Consider the following 22,005-nt stretch of genomic DNA (forward strand, 5'->3'; position numbering starts at 1 on the left):
GAAGAAGTCTTCTCGAGCCACGAGACCGAGGGACTCCTCCCATTTCGACTCCATTGCGCATGGGCGTCGACTCCATCTTAGATTGTTTTCCCCGCAGAGGGTGAGGTAGGAGTTGTGTATGCTAGTAATAGTGCCCATGCAATGGAGTGAATATGTATGTACATAATGAAGTTTAAAGTAATATATTTACAAATTTACAAATGTTCAGGATCAACTTCTAAACGGCTACAGGCTCCCGGGGAGGCGGGTGGGCACATGTGAATCTGCAGCGACTAATGCCACGAACAGATGTACACTGGGTAAGTGACATTTTCCTTTCGATGGCATGTGTAGCTGCAGATACACATGCTGTGCATAGACTAGTAAGCAGTTATCTCCCCAAAAGCGGTGGTTCAGCCTGTAGGAGTTGAAGTTGTTTGAAACAATGTTCGTAGTACAGCTTGACCTACTGTGAAGTTAACACATCTACACAGTAGTGTTTGGTAAATGTATGAGGCGTAGACCATGTTGCTGCCTTACATATTTCGTTCATTGGAATATTTCCTAGAAAGGCCATGGTAGCACCTTTCTTTCTGGTTGAGTGTGCCTTTGGTGTAATAGGCAGGTCTCTCTTTGCTTTAAGATAGCAGGTTTGAATACACTTAACTATCCATCTAGCAATACCTTGTTTTGAAATTGGGTTTCCTGTATGAGGCTTTTGAAAGGCAATAAATAGTTGTTTCGTTTTTTGAATTAGTTTTGTTCTGTCAATGTAGTACATTAGCGCTCTTTTAATGTCTAATGTATGTAGTGCTCTTTCAGCTACAGAATCTGGCTGTGGGAAGAACACTGGTAATTCTACCGTTTGATTCAAGTGGAACGGTGAGATAACTTTTGGTAAAAATTTTGGATTTGTCCATAGAACTATTTTATTCTTGTGTATTTGAATAAATGGTTCTTGTATGGTAAATGCTTGAATTTCACTCACCCTTCTTAGAGATGTGATGGCAATCAAAAATGCAACTTTCCACGTTAAGTATTGCATTTCACAAGAGTGCATGGGCTCGAAAGGCAGACCCATGAGTCGTGTTAAGACAATGTTGAGGTTCCATGAAGGAACTGGTGGTGTTCTTGGTGGTATAATTCTCTTTAGGCCTTCCATAAATGCTTTTATGACTGGTATCCTAAATAATGAAGTTGAGTGCGTTATTTGCAGGTAAGCTGAAATTGCAGTAAGATGTATTTTTATGGAAGAGAAAGCTAGTTTTGACTTTTGCAAATGTAGTAAGTATCCTACTATATCTTTTGCAGATGCGTGTAAGGGTTGAATTTGATTATTATGGCAGTAATAAACAAATCTTTTACACTTATTTGCATAGCAGTGTCTAGTGGTAGGCTTCCTAGCTTGTCTTATGACCTCCATACATTCTTGTGTGAGGTCTAAGTGTCCGAATTCTAGGATTTCAGGAGCCAAATTGCTAGATTCAGCGATGCTGGATTTGGATGTCTGATTTGTTGTTTGTGTTGTGTTAACAGATCTGGTCTGTTTGGTAGTTTGACATGAGGTACCACTGAAAGGTCTAGTAGTGTTGTGTACCAAGGTTGTCTTGCCCATGTTGGTGCTATTAGTATGAGTTTGAGTTTGTTTTGACTCAACTTGTTTACTAGATATGGAAGGAGTGGGAGAGGGGGGAAAGCGTACACAAATATCCCTGACCAGTTCATCCATAGCGCATTGCCCTGAGACTGATGTTTTGGGTACCTGGATGCGAAGTTTTGGCATTTTGAGTTTTCCTTTGTTGCAAATAGATCTATTTGTGGTGTTCCCCAAATTTGGAAGTAAGTGTTTAGTATTTGGGGGTGAATCTCCCATTCGTGGATCTGTTGGTGATCCCGAGAGAGATTGTCTGCTAACTAATTCTGAATTCCTGGAATAAATTGTGCTATTAGGCGAATGTGGTTGTGAATCGCCCAATGCCATATTTTCTGTGTCAGGAGACACAACTGTGTCGATTGTGTCCCTCCCTGTTTGTTTAGGTAATACATTGTTGTCATGTTGTCTGTTTTGACAAGAATGTATTTGTGGGTTATTATGGGTTGAAATGCTTTCAGCGCTAGAAATTCCGCTAATAGTTCTAAGTGATTTATGTGAAACTGTCTTTGCTGTATGTCCCATTGTCCTTGGATGCTGTGTTGATTGAGGTGTGCTCCCCACCCTGTCATGGAAGCATCTATCGTTATCACGTATTGTGGCACTGGGTCTTGGAAAGGCCGCCCTTGGTTTAAATTTATACTGTTCCACCATTGAAGCAAGTGTCTGTTGTTATTTCCTCCCAATGTGTGTAAAACTTGGTTAGTCTCCCCCCCACAGGTGTTATGTGTTGGGGATTTGTGACCTTGAAGTCACTGTTTGTTTGGAGGAGTTTTGGGAGTTTGGAACTTTCCTCTATTTTTTTTAAATTGTCCTCCTCTATATTGTCCCCGAAAACCTCCCCGCTGATACTGGCTCTGGTAAGTGGGCTTTGTTTGTGAGGTTGTGGCTTCTGTGGTCTGCCCTCGAAACCCCCCTCGAAATTGTGTCTTTCGAAATGTGCCTCTGCTCTGCGGGGAGTAGAGTGCGCCCATGGCTTTGGCCGTCTCAGTGTCTTTCTTAAGTTTTTCTATCGCAGTCTCCACCTCAGGCCCAAACAACTGCTGTCCGTTGAATGGCATATTCAGCACAGCTTGCTGTATCTGGTTTAAATCCTGATGTACGCAGCCATGCATGTCTCCTTATTGTTACTGCTGTGTTGACCGTTCTAGCAGCTGTGTCTGCAGCATCCATTGCTGACCGTATCTGATTATTAGAGATACTCTGTCCCTCTTCTACCACTTGCTGCGCCCTTTTTTGGAACTCTTTTGGTAAATGTTCAATAAAGTGTTGCATCTCATCCCAATGGGCCCTATCATATCTGGCTAACAAAGCTTGCGAATTTGCAATGCGCCACTGGTTTGCTGCCTGTGCCGCCACCCTTTTGCCTGCAGCATCGAATTTTCCACTTTCTTTATCTGGAGGTGGTGCATCTCCTGAAGAATGTGAGTTGGCTCTTTTGCGCGCTGCTCCCACTACAACAGAGTCTGGTGTTAGCTGTTGTGTGATGTACACTGGGTCTGTTGGTGGCAGTTTATATTTTTTGGCTACTCTTGGAGTAATGGCTCTCCCTTTGACAGGCTCCTCAAACACTTGTTTGGAGTGTTTGAGCATTCCGGGTAACATCGGAAGACTTTGATATTGACTGTGTGTAGACGACAGTGTATTAAAAAGAAAGTCGTCTTCAATGGGTTCTGAATGAAGGCTGACATTGTGAAATGCCGCAGCTCTCGATACCACTTGAGCGTAGCCTGTACTATCCTCTGGTGGCGATGGTCTTGCTGGATAGCATTCAGGGCTATTATCTGACACTGGTGCGTCATAAAGGTCCCATGCGTCAGGGTCATCTTGACTCATTCCCGTATGAGTTGGGGATTGTATCATTGGTGGAGTGGCTACAGGTGATGGTTGCGGAGAGTGATGTGGGGATGGTGGTGGTGTTACTTGTTTAGCCACCTTTGCGTGTGGCTGTTTGTCCTTGTCTTGGAAGGCAAGTTTACGTTTCATTTTGATTGGAGGAAGAGTGCTGATCTTCCCCGTATCTTTTTGAATAAAGAGCCGCCTTTGTGTGTGATCTGGCTCTATTGTCTCTAATTCTTGTTCGAATCTGTGTGTCTTCATTTGTGAGGACAGTCCTTGTTCATCTGAATAGGAACTTCTTTTCGGTTCCGAGGCCGGATGTTTCGGTACCGAAACCTTTTCGGCTGCTTTTTTCGGCTCGGACGAAACCTTCTTTACTTTCGGCGTCGTGCCCTCTCGATGCCGACCCATTTCGGTGCCGCTGTCTCGATGCCGAATCTTCTCGGAGCCACTATCTCGGGCCCGAGATTGCTGTGTGCCGGTATCTCGACCGGGGTCGGATGACTTCGACACCAGCTCGCCCTTTTTCGGTGCCGATGGACGGTCACCTATTTTTCGGGTTAAGCCATGGCCTGTTGGCGGTGGCGTCCCCTGGGCTTTAGCGGTCTTCTCGTGAGTTCTCTGCTTCGACGTCTTACTCACAGTTTTCGGCGTTTCTTCGGGATCGATCTCCTCCGAGTCCGATTCCTGGGTGGAGAATGTTTCTTCCTCCTCCTCGAAACGCCCTTGTCCTGTCGGTGCTGACGCCATTTGCAGTCTTCTTGCTCTTCGGTCCCTGAGTGTCTTCCTGGACCGAAACGCTCGACAGGCCTCACAAGTATCCTCCTTGTGTTCTGGTGACAAACACAAGTTAAAGACCAGGTGTTGATCTGTATACGGATACTTGTTATGGCATTTTGGACAGAAGTGGAATGGGGTCCGTTCCATCAGCCTTGAAGAGACACGTGGCCGGGCCGACCAGGCCCCGACGGGGATTGAAAAAAAACCCCGAAGGGCCACCAGAGCTCTTCTTAATTCGGTGTCGATCTGTGGTAACTAACCCGATATCGAACGCAAACAATACCGACGATTTTTCCGAGATTCTAACTAACTTTCCGACCCGAAACTCGGAGCGAAAAGGAACACGTCCGAACCCGATGGCGGAAAAAAAACAATCTAAGATGGAGTCAACGCCCATGCGCAATGGAGTCGAAATGGGAGGAGTCCCTCGGTCTCGTGGCTCGAAAAGACTTCTTCTAAGAAAAACAACTTGTAACACTCCGAGCCCAACACCAGATGGCGGGATGTGCACAGCATGTGTATCTGCAGCTACACATGCCATCGAACATATATATATATATATATATATATATATATATATATATATATATATATATATATATAGAGAGAGAGAGAGAGAGAGAGAGAGAGATAGTGATAGTAAATGAAATACAAAGATGTCCATGCAATGTACATACATATTTTCAATATCTTGTACTAGGATGACTTCAGGCTTCTTGGGAGGAGGGAGGGTGCATGTGAATCCAACGCACTACATGCCAAGAGAACCGGTGTCTACTGGGTAAGTAACATTTTACATTCAATGGCATGTGTGGCTGTAGATACACATGCTTTACATAGACTGTAGATCAGTCTCCTCCAAATAAGCGGTGGCTAGCATGTAAGCATGGAGTAGCTTGAAAAAGTGTGGCCTGCTTGACCAACATTTGCCTGTTGGCGTGCTAAAAGATCTACACAACAGTGTTTAGTAAATGTCTTAGGTCTAGACCAATAGCAGCTTTTTAGAGATCTGCTATTGGAATGTTTCCTAAAAGAAAGGCCATAGAAGCACCGAGTTGTTGGTAATTGTCTTTTAGCTTTAAGATAACATGTTTGAATACATTTGACTATCCATCTAGCTAGACTCTTCTTTGAAATCAGATTACCTCTGAGGCACTGCAAACGCTACAAAAAGTTGTTTTGATTTTCTAAACTTTTTATCCTATCAATGTAATACATAAGAACTTGTTTGACATCTAGTGTCTGCAGAGCTCTTTCAGCGACTGAGTCTGGTTGTGGGAAAAACTGATAGAATAATGTGAAATGGTGAAACAATTTTAGGTAAAAATTTTGGGTTTGTCCTTAGAACTACTTTATCTTTATGTACTTGGAAAAATGGTTCTTCTAAAGTGAACGCTTGTATTTCACGGACACGACTTAGTGAAGTTATAGCTACCAAGAAATCAACTTTCCATGAAAGAAATTGCAAAAGAACAGGAATGCATGGATTCAAATGGTGGACCCATAAGTCTAGTAAGTACAATGTTGAGGTTTCATACTAGAGCTGGAGGAACCCTGGGTGGAATAACTCTTACACCCTTCCATAAATGGCTTAACACAAATTCGGAACAAAGAAATATGTTGTCTGTTTTGGAGGTAAGTAGCTTTGCCTGCAAAATGAAGTCTAATAGTGGAGTCTAATTGTAAATTTGCTTTCTGTAAACATAGCAAATAATAAACTATGTCTTGTACTGATGCCTTGAGTGGATCAATGTTTTTCGGTTGACAGTAATGTAAAAAGCTTTTCCATTTTTCAGCATAACACTCTCTAGTTGTAGGTCTACATGCCTCTCTAAGAATGTCCCTATATTCAGAAGGAAGTTGCATCCAAACTCTATGACTTCAGGAGCCATATTGTAATATTGAGTGTTTTGGGGTTTGGATGCCTGATTTGACCTTTCTTTTGAGTGAAAAGGTCTGGTCTGTTGAGAAGGTTGTGATGTGAAACCACATATCAGATCCAATAGTATTGTTGTATACCAAGGTTGACGTGCCCAAGTGGGAGTTACAAGGATCATGGTGAGTGATGTTTGTTTCAATATTCGTACCAGAAATGAAATCAGAGGGAGAGGTGGAAAAGAATAAGCAAATATCCCTGACTTATTCATCCACAGAGCACTGTCCTTGGACCGAGAGTGTGGGTATCTGGATGCAAGGTTTTGGCATTTTGAGTTATCCACAGTGGCAAAGAGAACTATTTCTGGTGTTCCCCAGAGGCGAAAATATTGGTCAAGTACTTGTGGGTGAATTTCCCATGTGTGTCCTACTTAATAGGTTTGCAAACTGATTGTCCATTCCCGAGAGATATTTTGCCAGTAATTGAATGTGATTGTGAAACACCCACTTCCAAATTGTCTGAGCCAGAAGAGAGAGTTGAGATGAGTCTCCCCCCATGTTTCTGCAGATAAAACACAGTTGTCATGTTGTCTGCATCAACTAGTACCACCTTGTGAGAAATTTGTGTCAGAAATGCTTTGAGCGCTAGGAAGACTGCTAGGAACTCTAAATAGTTGATGTTTTAAGTCTGTTGAAAGGGATCCTATTTCCCTTTTATCGTAAGGTTGTGAGGTGAGCTCCCCAGCCCATCTGTAATGTATCTGTTGTGAAAGTAATCTGAGGCAGAGGGTCCTGAAAGGGTCATCCTTTTGAAATGTTGGTGGGATCCCACCACTGCAGAGAGTGGTGAGTCTGGCAGTCCAACAACACTAGATCCTGAGGATGACCCTGTGATTGAGACCACAGACGGGACTGGCACTGCTGTAGTAGATGCATGTGTAGTATCGCATGGGGAACAAGGGCAATGCATGAGGCCATCATCCCCAATAGTGGCATCACTAGTTTTATTGTGCAAGTATGACTCTCCTATATTTTAGCCATTAGATTTTGAAAAGCCTGAATCCTTAGAGCGTTTGGATATGCCAATGCTGAATGAGTATTCAGAACTGCTCCCAGATAAGGCTGCATCTGTGAAGGTTGAAGATGAGATTTGAGATAGTTTATTGTAAATCCCAATGTGTGTAGAACATTTATGGAGAACTGAGTATGGTGCTGGCATTTTTAGATGGTATTGGCATTTATGAGCCAATCGTCTAATTATGGGAAAGCGTGGATGTGTTGCCTTCTGAGAAATGCAGCTACTACAGCTAACCATTTTGTGAATACCCTTGGTGGTGGTTGTTACCCTAAATGGTAGTACTCTCAATTGATAATGTTTTCCCGCAATAACAAATCATAGATATTAGTGGTGTGTCGGATGTATGGAAATGTGGAACTAAGCATCTTTGAGATATAATGCTGTCACATAATAACCTTGCTGTAATAGAGGAATAACGTCTTGCATAGTGACCATATGAAAATGCTCTGAAAGTATGTATAGGTTGAGAGGCCTGAGATTGAGAACTGGTCTTAAAGAACAGTCTTTCTTTGGTATGAGTAAGTATAGTGAATATACTCCTAACCCCCGTTGGTTTAGGGGAACCGGTTCTACAGCCCCTTTGAGAAGAAGGGACTGTACCTCTTCTTTTAAGAGAATGCGATGGTCTTGTGAGAGCTTGTAAAAACAAGGAGGCATATTTGGTGGAGTGGAAATGAGTTCTAGCCATTAACCATATTGGATAATTAATAGAACCCATTGGTTTGTGGTGATATTGGACCATTGGGGATAAAAAATTCTGAATCTTCCTCCAACTGGTCATGTATATGCTGTGGGAATTTGTAAAAAGTGATTGTTTTGTATTCGAGGTATATCCTCTAGAGGTGGATGCTGTAGGAAAGGATGCCGTAGGAAAGTGCACTCTTTCTTGGCATGGTTACCCCATTTTCTGTCTGTTGTCAGTATGTTTGACTGTGTCCACTAGGACCCTGCTAATTAGGACCCCAGTGGTTATGCTCTCTCCCTTCTAAATTGATAACTGTACATTTTTCTTCCCACAATTGGCCTACTGGTCCCCCATGAAAGACCCTAGTATATGGTACCTAGGTACCCCAGGGGATCCCTAAAGGCTGCAGCAGTTATTCTGCCACACATAGGGAGCCCAGGCAAAGAATTTTGCAGGCCAGCCATTGCAGTCTGCACCAGGCAACTGTAAATCACCCCTATGGTAGGCCCTCTCAGCCCAGGGGGCAGGGTGCGGGTACCTGTGTGTGAGGGCATCCCAGCACTAGCAGAGGTGCCTCCACAAACTCCAGGCCCATTTTACCGGACTTTGTGAGAGCAGGGGACACTATTTTTTGTGCATACTGGACATAGTTCACTACTTATGTCCAGCTACATAATGGTAACCCCGAACCTGGGCATGGGGCGTATCAAACATGTCAGAATCATACCCCAATACTGTTGCAAGTATTTGAAGTACGATTCAATGCACTCTGTTGCCCTTGCATTGCTACCACCAGTCTTATGGGGTTTTCCATGCAGACCAAGCTGCTGCCACCATTCAGACAGGTTTCTGCCCTCCTGCTGCTTAATCTGATCAAGCCCAGGAAGGCAGAACAAAGGATTTCCATCTTTGTCCAGGGGTCAAAGAGAAGAGCCCAGTGTACTGCTGTAGGACTTGCCTGCAGACAGTCTGCAGTTGGGCAGAGAGGGTGTCTGAATAGACATCTCCATGCACTGATCCATCCTTAGGGTCAGCTAAGAAGAGAACAGGGATAGGTTCACTCTCTGCTTCCTGATCCTCATCAGTAACCATTTGCATGGTTATATGTGACCTATGATTGTAGAGTTTAAAGCGGTTAACATGGATCACGCAACTGGAAGTCCTGCTGGTGCCCAGCTCCACCAAGTAGGTGACCTGACTCTTCTTTTCTAGGATTGGGTAAGGGACAAGTGTAACTGGGAGCCACAGGCTCCAGAACCCATACCTTCAGCTCTGGCTGGAACTCTGCCAGTGCAGCCTTTTGGTCATGCCACAACTTCTGGAGCTGTTGACTGACCTCAAGTTTTTTGGATGCCTTCTCTGAGTACTCAGCCATCCTAGAGCGGAGGCCAAGCACACAGTCCACCACATCTTGTTTAGGGTCATGGAGGGGTCTCTCCCAGCCTTCTTTAACAAGTGCCAGTGGTCTCCTTACAGGATGGCCAAACAGAAGCTCAAAGGGGGGAAACCCTACTCCCTTCTGAGGAACCTCTCTGTAAGCAAAAAGCAGGCATTGTAGGAGGACAAAACATCTCCCTTTGAGTTTTTCAGGGAGCCCGATGACCATGCCCTACGTCTTGTTGAATCTCTCAACAAGTCCATTGGTTTGTGGAAGGTGTGGTGTGCTGAATTTGTAAGTCACCCCACAGTCATTCCACATGTATTTAAGGTAAGCTGACAAAGTTTGTACCTCTGTCAGAATCCAACTCCCTAGGAAAACCCCCTCTGGTAAAAATACGAATTAGGGCCTTGGCTACTGCAGGAGCTGTAGTAGACCTAAGTGGAATGGCTTCAGGGTATCTGGTAGCATGATCCACTACTACCAGTATGTACTGGTTCCCTGAGGCTGTGGATGGCTCAAGTGGACCCACAATGTCCACACCAACCCTTTCAAAGGGAACCCTCCACCACAGGAAGTGGAATGGGGGGGGGGGGGGGGGAGGACTTTGTGAGACCTGTCTTGCTACTGGCTTGACAGGTGAAACAGGAGCTACAAAGCTCCTTCACCTTCTGGGACATATTAGGCCAATATAAGTAGTTGACAAGCTTACTCCATGTTTTTGTTTGTCCCAAATGCCCAGCTAGGGGGATGTCATGGGGCAAGGTTAGGATAAACTGCTGAGGTACAACCACTCTCCTGGTTGCACCAGGTTTGGGGTCCCTGGCCTCAGTGTAAAGGAGTCCATCTTCCCAAGGCCTTCAAGAGTGGGACAAGTCTTTTGTCCCTGGCACAGCTGTTCCCTTGATGGTCCCCCTGGACCCAGGAGCTCTATCTGGTAAGGCTCCAACTCCATGGACTAAGTTCCCTCAAGGGATAAGACATCTTCCTGAGAAGAGAGGTCTAGTTTCTTTTGTTGCTCAGAGGCTGGTCCCCCAGTCCTCTTACCTTTTCTTTTGGAACGGTGGGCCATTATTCCAGGCTCTAACACTTCTTTTTCCTCCCTGTGTTCTGCTTTGTTCTCTAGTTTTCACACACACCAGTTCAGTGATTCTCAGCAGGGCTGCATCGCCAAGCTGAGGACTCCAGATCATTCCCTAGCAAGCATTCCGCTGAGATTGCAGAAGAGACCACTGCCTGTTTCAGGCCAGTAACCCCTCCCCATTCTAAAGTCGCCATAGCCAGGGGTCGGACCTTAGTTACATTGCCAGTACTGGTGACTGGATAAGTTTGTCCAGCCAACTACTGTCCTGGGGAAACCAGTTTCTCTGACACCATACTGACACAGGCATCTGTATCCCTCAGGGCTTCTACTTTTGTCCCATTAACTAAGAGCTGCTGCCTGTACTTTTGCATGTTAGGGGGCAAGGCAGCCAGTGTGGCTATATCCACCCCACCCTCGGAGACTAGTGTAGCTGCAGTGTGAACCCTGATTTGCTCTGGGCACACTGTTGATCCCACCTGGAGACTGGCTATTCCAGTACTAACTGGAGCAGGACTAGGGGGATTTTTCTTGGGGCAGGCCATGTCTCCAGTTTGGTGTCCATGCTGTTTACAGCTGTGACACCAGGACTTCTTGGGATGAACGTTTTTACCCTTGTACGCACTTGGACTGCGAAGAGGCTCGGGCCCACCCTCCTGAGCAGGTTTCTGGGGCCCTTGAGAAGACACTGTTTTTGTCCTTAGGTGTCTGACCACCCTTCCCCTGGGGAGGCTGTGTGACCCCTTTCTTTTGGTCACCCCTGTGGAAGTATTGGTCACCCTAGTCTTGTCCCAATGGTCTGCCTTCTTTCCCAGTTCTTGGGGAGAAATTGGACCGAGGTCTACCAGATGTTGATGCAACTTGTAATTGAAGCACTTACTTAACAGGTGTTCCTTCATAAACAAATTATAAAGCCCATCATAGTCATGCACTCCAATGCCAGTTATCCAACACTGCAGTGTTTTTACTGAGTAGTCTACAAAATCAACCCAGGACTGGCTTGAGGTTTTGTGAGCCCCCGAACCTAATTCTATACTCCAAAGTGGTGAATCCAAAGTCCTCAATCAGGGTAGCCTTCATGAGGTCATAGGATTCAGCATCTGTGCCAGTGAGTGTGAGTCTATCCCTACACTTACCAGTAAACAGTTCCCAAAGGAGAGCTCCCCCTGCTTAACATTCTTGTTACACAAGCCATCTCAAAAGCTATGAACTATTTGGTGATATCATCACCTTCTTCATATTAGGATATCAGTATTCTCTCTGACCCTATTTATGTTGCCTGCCACCATCAATGGGTGCTAAGCCCATTTCTGCTCTCTCCCTTTTCTATAGCTAGGAGTTGTTGCTCCAAAGCTAACCTTTTGGCCATCCTTGCTAAAAGGAGGTCCTCTTCATTGAGGATGCCCTCAATTTTCTCAGAGGAGCTGGACTCCCCTGTAGAAGATCCAGATCCTGTGAGTACTATCCTTGGAGATAAGAGCGTTGGGGCCCTGATCTCCCTAGTTAGGTGAGGAGGGGGGGAGTTCATCCTACTTATCTCCAACATCTTCCCTATCTGAGGAGAGGTCTTCCTCCTCAGTAGGGTGGTCCCTTGTATACTGTGCCAAGAGCCTCTGGAGCTTGACCTTGGTAGGGATGGAATCTGTTCTAATCTTTTTCAGCTTACATAGGGCCCTCAACTCTGCCAGCCATAGATAGAGGTAAGGGATGAGGTTGAGTTCCACAACCATTTCCTCTGAGCTGCTCATTATGTTACTAAAGTTGGGCTTGCTTTTTAGAAACTAATAACTACTTCTAGTCACTTAACCCCTTGTAACCAAAATGTGCTTCTCACAGGTGAGTAAAGCGGTGTCAAGGGTCGATCTTCTGGGGTTGAGGTGAGCACAAGGGGGTGGGGATGGGGGGCACAAGGCAGCACCAAACTTACACCCTCAGCGACACAGGGGCGGCCAGGCGCAGAGTACCAACACAGCATTGGGCACCCAATGTAAATTAATTGGGAAGATCAGCTTTGAAAAAAGGCTGAAGGCTTGGGACAGGAGGCTGAACTAAGAAACCCCACTGCTGCCCAGGTAAGTTCTGATGCTAGGAGAAATGGGTACACCGATGGTCCAGCTCCCCAAGAATCAAGGGCTCTAAGTGCAGGGGTGTCCTTTGGCATCGAGAACTGCTTAGTGGGCAGGTTGGGGTCAGCGGACGTCTTTGTTTTGAGCATGCAGGCTTTGAGGCGGAGTCTGGCAGAGCTCAATCCACGGTGGAGTTGATGTCAGATTTGCTGGGGAACCTTCACAGGACCACTGGGTCACGTGGACTCAGGCCTTGGTCGTCAGGTACAGAGGTCAATCCAGAAGTGGATTTGCAGCTCCTCATGGCAAAGTTCTTTTTCTTTTAAAGGTGACTTCTTCTTGAACAGGTCTAGCTGTTCTTGGGATATCTAAATCTTTGTCGAAGACAGGCAGTCCTCCCAAAGCCCAGGTCATCTTTTGGCACATGGTAGTCAAGGGCTGCAGACAGGACAGTAGGGTTGGAGCCAAGACAGTTGGGGTTTGCAGTCTTCTCTGCTGGTGTGACTCTGTAATGTTGGCTCTTCTTGGGTCCTCAGGAATCTGATTCTAGGGTTCAAAGGAGCCACCAAAATACTCAAATTAGGGGCATTACAGGTGGTAGCCAATGGGCTGGGTGACTACACTCTTTTTATGACTACTTCCGTAGGGAAGTTGGCATAGCCCTAATCCTAGTGGCCTAATTCCTTCCAAACCAAGATGGAGGAATGTGCAAGCAAGTGTCCACTTCAACTCATCCACCTTAGGGGAGGAACTGGCATTAAGTGGCACAACCCCTAATCTATCTAATCTTCCCACCTGTGCTGCAGCCAAAAGCAGGGTCAATATAGGGGGGGAGGGGGGCGGTCAGCTTCACATTTGGACAGACCTGGGCCGCAATTCAAAGATGGCAAGGCCTTTGAAGCTCCTTGCCCTGGAATGTCCATCCTGCCTGGTAGAGGAGGTCACACCTCTGCCCGGAGCAGGCCTTTGTCTCAGACCCTTGACAGCACTGGTACTCACCTTAGGGGGCCAGCAACGCGTCTGTGGTGGCTGAAACTGGTCAGAACCAGTCAGTTAACATACTAGTAGCTGGTAGGTTTTCAGAGAGCGTCTCTATGGTGCCCTCTCGGTGCATTTTTTAAGAAATCCATCACTGGAATCAGTATGGGTTTATTATTCTCTGATGTTTGAACCAAATATTCCAGAATTCGGAGAAGCCATCATGTAGCTGCAAAACTAGTAATGACCAATGTCCAGCACATCCATTTTGAATGGCTTCCCTGTTCACTTAATGTCTTAGAATCGACAGAGACAAAGCAGGTGCATATCTGCTCAAGCATATATGCCTTCACATGTGCCTTGATGCACCCTGCTTTAGGGGTGACACACCTGGCACACGTAGTGATAGGAGGCCTGGCACACAGGGGTGTGTGACAGGTCATGTTTTCAATTTAGCCTGCACCAATGCACACATTCGGCAATAGCACCACTGTGTGGATTAGGTGAGGGGTTTCTGGGGGTGGCACAACTGGTGCTGCAGCCCTCATGGACCTTCCTTAGTACCCCAGCCCCTAGGTACCAGGGGTACCATTTAGTAGGGACTTAAAGTGGGTACTAAAAGGTGTATCAATTGTGCAACACAACTGGGCAGTTTTGGTGAAAGAGATCTGGTACTGGGGACCTGGTTAGCAGGGACCTAATGCACTAACAGTCGAAATTACCACAAGTACCAGGCAAAAAGTGGGGCTAACCATGCCAAAAGGCAGAATGAAAATGTCACTTACCCAGTGTACATCTGTTCGTGGCATCGGTCGCTGTAGATTCGCATGTTTTGCATAGCTCGCCATCTGGTGTTGGGCCGGAGTGTTACAAGTTGTTTTTCTTCGAAGAAGTCTTTCGAGTCACGGGACCGAGTGACTCCTCCTTTTGTCTCCATTGCGCATGGGCGTCGACTCCATCTTCGATTGTTTTTCCCCGCAGAGGGTGAGGTAGGAGTTGAATTGTAGTAATAGTGCCCATGCAATGGAGTGACTAAGTATGTACCTATTTAAGGTTGAGATGATACATATACAAATAGTTGAAGGTAACTTCCAAACTGCTACAGGCTCCCGGGGAGGCGGGTGGGCACATGCGAATCTACAGCGACCGATGCCACGAACAGATGTACACTGGGTAAGTGACATTTTCAGTTCGATGGCATCTGTCGCTGTAGATACGCATGTTTTGCATAGACTAGTTAGCAGTTATCTCCCCAAAAGCGGTGGCTCAGCCTGTAGGAGTGGAAGTAGTTTGAAATAATGTTCTTAATACGGCTTGACCTACTGTGGCTTGTTGTGCGGATAACACGTCTACACTACACAGTAGTGCTTGGTGAATGTGTGAGGCGTAGACCATGTGGCTGCCTTACATATTTCTTGCATTGGGATGTTTCCTAGAAAGGCCATGGTAGCACCTTTCTTTCTGGTTGAGTGTGCCCTTGGTGTAATGGGCAGCTGTTGTTTAGCTTTAAGGTAGCAGATTTGGATCTGGCTATACCTTGTTTTGATATTGGGTTTCCTGCATGAGGTTTTTGAAATGCAATAAATAGTTGTTTAGTCTTTCTGATGTTCTTTGTTCTGTCAATGTAATACATTAATGCTCTTTTGACATCTAATGTATGTAGTGCCCTTTCAGCTACGGTATCTGGTTGTGGAAAGAACACTGGAAGTTCCACTGTTTGATTTAGATGGAACGGTGAAATAACCTTTGGCAAAAATTTAGGATTAGTCCTTAGGACGACCTTATTCTTGTGTAGTTGTATAAAAGGTTCTTGTATTGTAAACGCCTGAATCTCGCTTACTCTTCTTAGGGAAGTAATGGCGATGAGAAATGCAACCTTCCAGGTTAGGAACTGTATTTCGCAGGAGTGCATGGGTTCAAAAGGTGGACCCATAAGTCTAGTTAGGACAACATTTAGGTTCCATGAAGGAACAGGTGGTGTTCTTGGTGGTATAATTCTCCTAAGGCCCTCCATGAATGCTTTAATGACTGGTATCTTATATAGGGAAGTTGAATAGGTAGTCTGCAGGTATGCAGATATTGCTGCAAGGTGTATTTTAATGGAAGAGAAAGCCAGGTTAGATTTTTGTAAGTGAAGCAAGTAACCCACTACATGTTCTGGAGTTGTGTGTAATGGTTGTATTTGATTAATATGGCAGTAGCAAACAAACCTCTTCCATTTACTTGCATAGCAGTGCCTGGTGGATGGCCTTCTGGCTTGCTTTATGACTTCCATACATTCTTGGGTAAGTTGTAAGTGCCCGAATTCTAGGATTTCAGGAGCCAGATTGCTAGATTCAGCGATGCTGGATCTGGGTGTCTGATCTTTTGGTTGTGTTGTGTCAACAGATCTGGCCTGTTGGGCAATTTGATGTGGGGTACTACTGATAGGTCTAGCAGCGTTGTGTACCAAGGTTGCCTTGCCCAAGTTGGTGCTATTAATATGAGTTTGAGTTTGTTTTGACTGAGTTTGTTTACCAGGTAAGGAAGGAGAGGGAGAGGAGGAAAAGCGTAAGCAAATATCCCTGACCAGTTCATCCATAGGGCATTGCCTTGGGACTGTTTGTGTGGGTATCTGGATGCGAAGTTTTGGCATTTTGCGTTCTCCTTCGTCGCAAACAAGTCTATTTGAGGTGTTCCCCAGAGTTTGAAATAGGTGTTCAGAATTTGGGGGTGAATTTCCCATTCGTGGACCTGTTGGTGATCTCGAGAGAGATTGTCTGCGAGTTGATTTTGGATCCCTGGTATAAATTGTGCTATTAGGCGAATTTGGTTGTGAATTGCCCAACAGCAAATTTTTTGTGCTAGCAGGCTTAACTGCGTGGAGTGCGTCCCCCCTTGCTTGTTTAGATAATACATTGTTGTCATGTTGTCTGTCTTGACGAGAATGTATTTGTGAACTATTATTGGTTGGAAAGCTTTTAGTGCTTGAAAAACTGCTAGAAGTTCTAGGTGATTTATATGCAGTTTTGTTTGATGTACGTTCCATTGTCCTTGTATGCTGTGTTGATCGAGGTGTGCTCCCCACCCTGTCATGGAAGCATCTGTTGTTATTACGTATTGTGGCACTGGGTCTTGGAAAGGCCGCCCTTTGTTTAAATTTATGTTGTTCCACCACAGAAGCGAGAGGTAAGTTTGGCGGTCTATTAACACCAGATCTAGAAGATGACCCTGTGCTTGAGACCACTGTGATGCTAGGCACTGTTGTAAGGGCCTCATGTGCAGTCTTGCGTTTGGGACAATGGCTATGCATGAAGACATCATGCCTAGGAGTTGTAATATCATCTTTGCTTGTATCTTTTGTGTTGGATACATGCGTTGTATGATGGTGTTGAAATTTTGAATTCTTTGGGGACTTGGAGTGGCTACTCCTTTTGTCGTGTCTATTATGGCTCCTAGGTATTGTTGTACCTTGCACGGCAGAATGTTGGATTTCGTGAAGTTGACGGTGAACCCTAGTTTGAAGAGGGTTTGTATGATCTGATGTGTGTGATTTGAGCACTCTATTAACGAATGGGCCTTGATTAGCCAGTCGTCTAGATATGGGAACACATGTATTTGCTGCCTTCTGATGTGTGCAGCGACTACTGCTAGACATTTGGTAAAGACTCTTGGTGCGGTTGTTAATCCGAAAGGCAGTACCTTGAATTGGTAATGTATTCCTTTGAATACAAACCTTAGGTATTTCCTGTGCGATGGGTGTATTGGTATATGGAAATACGCGTCCTTGAGGTCTAAAGTTGTCATGTAGTCGTGTAGTTTTAGCAATGGTAATACTTCTTGTAGTGTGACCATGTGAAAGTGGTCTGATTTGATGAATGTGTTCACTATTCTGAGGTCTAGGATTGGTCTCAGCGTTTTGTCCTTCTTTGGTATCAGAAAGTACAGTGAGTAAACTCCTGTGTTTATTTGTGTGTTTGGCACTAATTCGATTGCATTCTTTTGCAATAGTGCCTGCACTTCTATCTCCAGGAGATTGGAATGATGTTTTGTCAAATTTTGTGCTTTTGGTGGTATGTTTGGAGGGAATTGTAGAAATTCTATGCAATAACCATGTTGGATAATTGCTAGAACCCAAGTGTCTGTAGTGATTTCCTCCCATGCTTTGTAATAATGACTTATTCTTCCCCCCACTGGTGTTGTGTGGAGGGGGTGAGTGACATGTGAGTCACTGCTTAGTAGTAGGGGTTTTGGGGCTTTGAAATTTTCCTCTATTCCTAGGGAATTGCCCTCCTCTATATTGTCCCCGAAAACCTCCTCTGTACTGTCCCTGGTAACTGGACGGTGTTGCCTGTGAGGTGCTGGCTTGTGTGCTCTGACCCCGAAACCCCCCTCTAAAGGGTGTTTTACGGAATGTGCTGTAATTCCCTCTGCTCTGCGGGGAGTAGAGTGCGCCCATGGCTTTAGCAGTGTCCGTGTCTTTTTTGAGTTTCTCAATCCCTGTGTCCACTTCTGGACCGAACAGTTATTTTTCGTTAAAAGGCATATTGAGAACTGCTTGCTGAATCTCTGGTTTAAATCCAGACGTTCGGAGCCATGCATGCCTTCTGATAGTTACAGATGTATTAATTGTCCGTGCAGCTGTATCTGCAGCGTCCATGGAGGAGCGGATTTGGTTGTTAGAAATGGTCTGTCCCTCTTCAACCACCTGTTTTGCCCTATTTTGTAGGTCCTTGGGCAGATGGTCAATGAGATGTTGCATCTCATCCCAATGGGCTCTGTCATAGCGCGCAAGTAGTGCCTGGGAGTTAGCGATGCTCCACTGGTTTGCAGCTTGTGCTGCGACTCTCTTACCAGCTGCATCAAACTTGCGGCTTTCTTTATCTGGGGGTGGTGCATCTCCAGATGTGTGGGAGTTGGCCCTTTTCCTAGCTGCTCCTACAACGACAGAGTCTGGTGGCAGCTGTGTAGTGATGAAAGCCGGGTCTGTAGGAGGCGCCTTATACTTTTTTTCCACTCTTGGTGTGATTGCCCTACTTTTGACCGGCTCCTTAAAGATTTCTTTTGCGTGCCGGAGCATACCAGGGAGCATAGGCAGGCTTTGGTAGGAGCTGTGGGTGGAGGAGAGTGTGTTGAATAAAAAGTCATCCTCGACCTGTTCTGAGTGGAGGCTTACATTGTGAAATTGTGCTGCTCTAGCCACTACTTGAGAATACGCAGTGCTGTCCTCTGGTGGAGATGGCTTCGTAGGGTATGCCTCCGGACTGTTATCTGACACTGGGGCGTCGTATAAGTCCCATGCGTCTTGATCTTGGTCACCCTGGCTCATGGTGGTGTGAGCTGGGGAATGTGATGGAGTTTGTGCTGGTGAGACGTTAATCACGGGTGGAGGAGAGGGTGGTGGGGTAACTTTTTTCACCACTTTTGTTTGTGGTGTTTGTTCAGTTTGGAACTCCAATCTTCTCTTTCTTCTAATAGGGGGAAGGGTGCTTATTTTTCCTGTCCCCTGCTGTATGAAAATACGCTTTTGCGTATGGTCTACATCAGTTGAGTGTAGCTCTTCCTCAAACCTATGCTTTTGCATTTGGGAGGTTAGCGAGTGCTCTTCTGTATAAGAGCCTGAAACTGGGTCGGTTGCAGTTTGTTTTGGCACCGAAACCCTGTCTGCATCTTTTTTCAGCTCCGAGGTGACTTTTTTCTTTTTTGGGGCCGAAACCTCTCGGCGTCGATCTTCTTCGGTGCCGCTGTCTCGGCGTCGAGCCGTGTCTACACCGGCATCTCGGTGTCGATGCTTGTCTCCAGCACTTTCTCGGTCCCGAGAAGGCTGCGTGCCGGTGTCTCGACCGGAGTCGGACGATCTCGGCACTGTTTGGGCCTTTTTCGGTGCCGACGGTCGGTCACCGAATTTATGGGTCGAGCCATGGCCTGGTGGCAGTGGCGTCCCCTGGGCCTTGTAAATCTTCTTCTGAGTGGTTTTCGACGTCTTACTCACGGTTTGTGTATCGTCGAATCCTTCGGAGTCCGATTCTTGGATCGAAAAGGTTCCCTCCTCTTCTTGTTCCTCGAACTCCCGGTGGGCTGTCGGCGCGGACGCCATCTGAAGTCTTCTGGCTCGACGGTCTCGGAGTGTTTTTCGGGACCGGAACGCACGACAGGCCTCGCAGGTGTCTTCACTGTGCTCAGGTGACAGGCACAGGTTGCAGACCAAGTGTTGGTCTGTATAGGGGTATTTATTGTGGCATTTGGGACAGAAACGGAACGGGGTCCGTTCCATCGGCGTTCTTCTGCACGCGGTCGGGCCGACCAGGCCCCGACGGGGGATCGAAAAAATTACCCCGAAGGGCACCGGAGCTCTTCGATCTTAGACGAGGTGTTGAATCTAACTACGCCGATCCCGAACGCAACAATACCGACGAAAATCTTCCGTATTTAGCTATCTTTCCGTTCCGAAACTCGGAGCGACAGGAACACGTCCGAACCCGATGGCGGAAAAAAAACAATCGAAGATGGAGTCGACGCCCATGCGCAATGGAGACAAAAGGAGGAGTCACTCGGTCCCGTGACTCGAAAGACTTCTTCGAAGAAAAACAACTTGTAACACTCCGGCCCAACACCAGATGGCGAGCTATGCAAAACATGCGTATCTACAGCGACAGATGCCATCGAACTAATTCTATCATGGATATCAAGGTCAAACTGATAACTTTCTGGGACACCAGAAAATGATTATTCATGAATCAGTGAAACATCCTCCTTTCTCCTCTCTGGAGTTCATATCTAACCAGGCTATCAACAGTTGACAAGTAGACAAAGTAAGTGGGCTGTTGCACTTGTACCAAAGAAGTTAAATGATTAAAAGACTCATAAGTATGGCATGGGCAGCACACCGTTTGTTTTACATTTTCAACAGCTTTGAGAAGAGGTTAATTAATCCTCAGCAAGGACAGGCACATGCCATAATTGAGGGTTAGAAGTAAATTAAGGAATTAAGACTTCATGTTATTAGTAGTCAGAGAAAAAATCCCACAGAAAAAAGGTAAAGACAGACAGCCCTCAAGAGATTTCTTCCTATTTAACAAGTCACATTACAATCAGAGAATGGAGACTACTTTGATTTCGCCCCAAAATGATATCACCATTCAGTTTGGAGGAACATATTTAATCGCAATGTAAATATATGTCTATATTAAGTTCTGAGGTACCAATTTCACATTTAACATGCATGTCAGTATGCAGGAATTTCATTTTAGCAGTCATAAGGAAATCTACAATTAACTGTCTACTTTTATGAAGAAAACATTTTGAGACATTCAGAAGTTTTACAAGGAACCAAATCTGACCTTGAGAATGGTCCCTATAAGATTCCAATTCCATTGCAGATTTTCCTTATGGTTAAGGACTTGGCAATCTCTTAGATTTGTCACAAGGGCTTCTTCTGTGTCCTGGTACAAGGTAAAGAACATATTTTGTTGCACAGAAATAGTCAAACAGAATTCTACTTTCACATTCAGAAGTTCCAGTCTTCATAGCAAAAAAATAAGGAAAGGAAAATGTTACTTACCATGTAACCATCTACCTGTAGTGCATAATGTGTAGATACACGTTGTGCATACTCCTGCTAGGACGTTTTCAAGTTATTTTTCTTCAAATAAGTCTTTCGAGTCACAAGGTATAGGAAGATTCATTCCTTAGCTGGGAATGCACAGGGGCCCAAACTCCATGTTAGATTGTTTTCTGCACAGTGGGTGGGAGTAGTATGGATTAGTGGGTACACATAGTATGGTGCACATGAAGACTGCAGAAGGAAGAATTTAGCAAAGGAAGAGATAACTAACCAGCACCACATGCTTTCAGGAAGGAGGGTGGGTGCATGTGAAGCTATAGCACCACGTATGCATGCAGGGTAACATTTTCTATTCATACCATATATTGCTGTGATACACATGCTCTGCAAAGACTTTAAAGCAGTACCCCCTTACAAGCCACAGCTAGTGTGTGAATGACCCAGTTGTCGAAAATAGAGTCCTTAAGACTGTCTGGCCAACCATACTTAGCTGCCTGGCTAAGATATCCACACAACAATACCTAGTGAAAGTGTCTGGGGTTGACAATGCGGCGGCTTTACATCTGTCTGCAAGGAGAATATTTTTCAAAAATGCCAAGATTTCTACCTTCTTCTAGTTAGATTACACCCCGGCTGTGAAGGGGGCATACTTAACTTTGTGACAACAGTTTGGGATACACCCCATTTTTACATCCGGCAAAGTCAGTTTTGGATATAGTGTGGCACTTATGAGGTTTAGAAAAGCCTATTAACAGTTGGTCTGCATTGCAAAAAGGCTTTGTTCCATCAATTTAATACATGAGAACACATATGATATCTAAGGTGCGCAGGATTCTGTTACAGAAATTAGTTTTGACAAGAAGATCTATGGTCTGATTGAGACGAAAAGGGCAAACCATAGGGTTAGTTCTGTGGACTACCTTATTTTTGTAAACCTAAATGAAATATTCCAAGACTGTGAAGGCCTTTAACTCACTAATACGCCTAAGAGATGTTAAGGATGGCTACTTTCCAGGAAAGGTACTGAAAAGGACAAGAGTGGAAGGGCTCAATGGAAGGCCCTATGAGTCTG

At 45.4% G+C, this 22,005-nt stretch overlaps 1 protein-coding gene across 2 annotated transcripts in view; it reads right to left on the reverse strand.

Moving 5' to 3' along the window:
• Positions 1 to 22,005, reverse strand: part of RICTOR (RPTOR independent companion of MTOR complex 2) — a 1,007,050-nt gene that overhangs the window by 580,142 nt on the left and 404,903 nt on the right. For both annotated transcript variants that reach the window (XM_069221337.1, XM_069221336.1), the window contains exon 18: positions 20,710 to 20,811. In XM_069221337.1, the coding sequence (XP_069077438.1) occupies positions 20,710 to 20,811 (102 nt within the window). The remainder of the gene's footprint in view (positions 1 to 20,709; positions 20,812 to 22,005) is intronic.

This window comes from Pleurodeles waltl, chromosome 1_1 (genome assembly GCF_031143425.1).
Source record: "Pleurodeles waltl isolate 20211129_DDA chromosome 1_1, aPleWal1.hap1.20221129, whole genome shotgun sequence".
Classification (NCBI taxonomy): Eukaryota; Metazoa; Chordata; class Amphibia; order Caudata; family Salamandridae; genus Pleurodeles; species Pleurodeles waltl.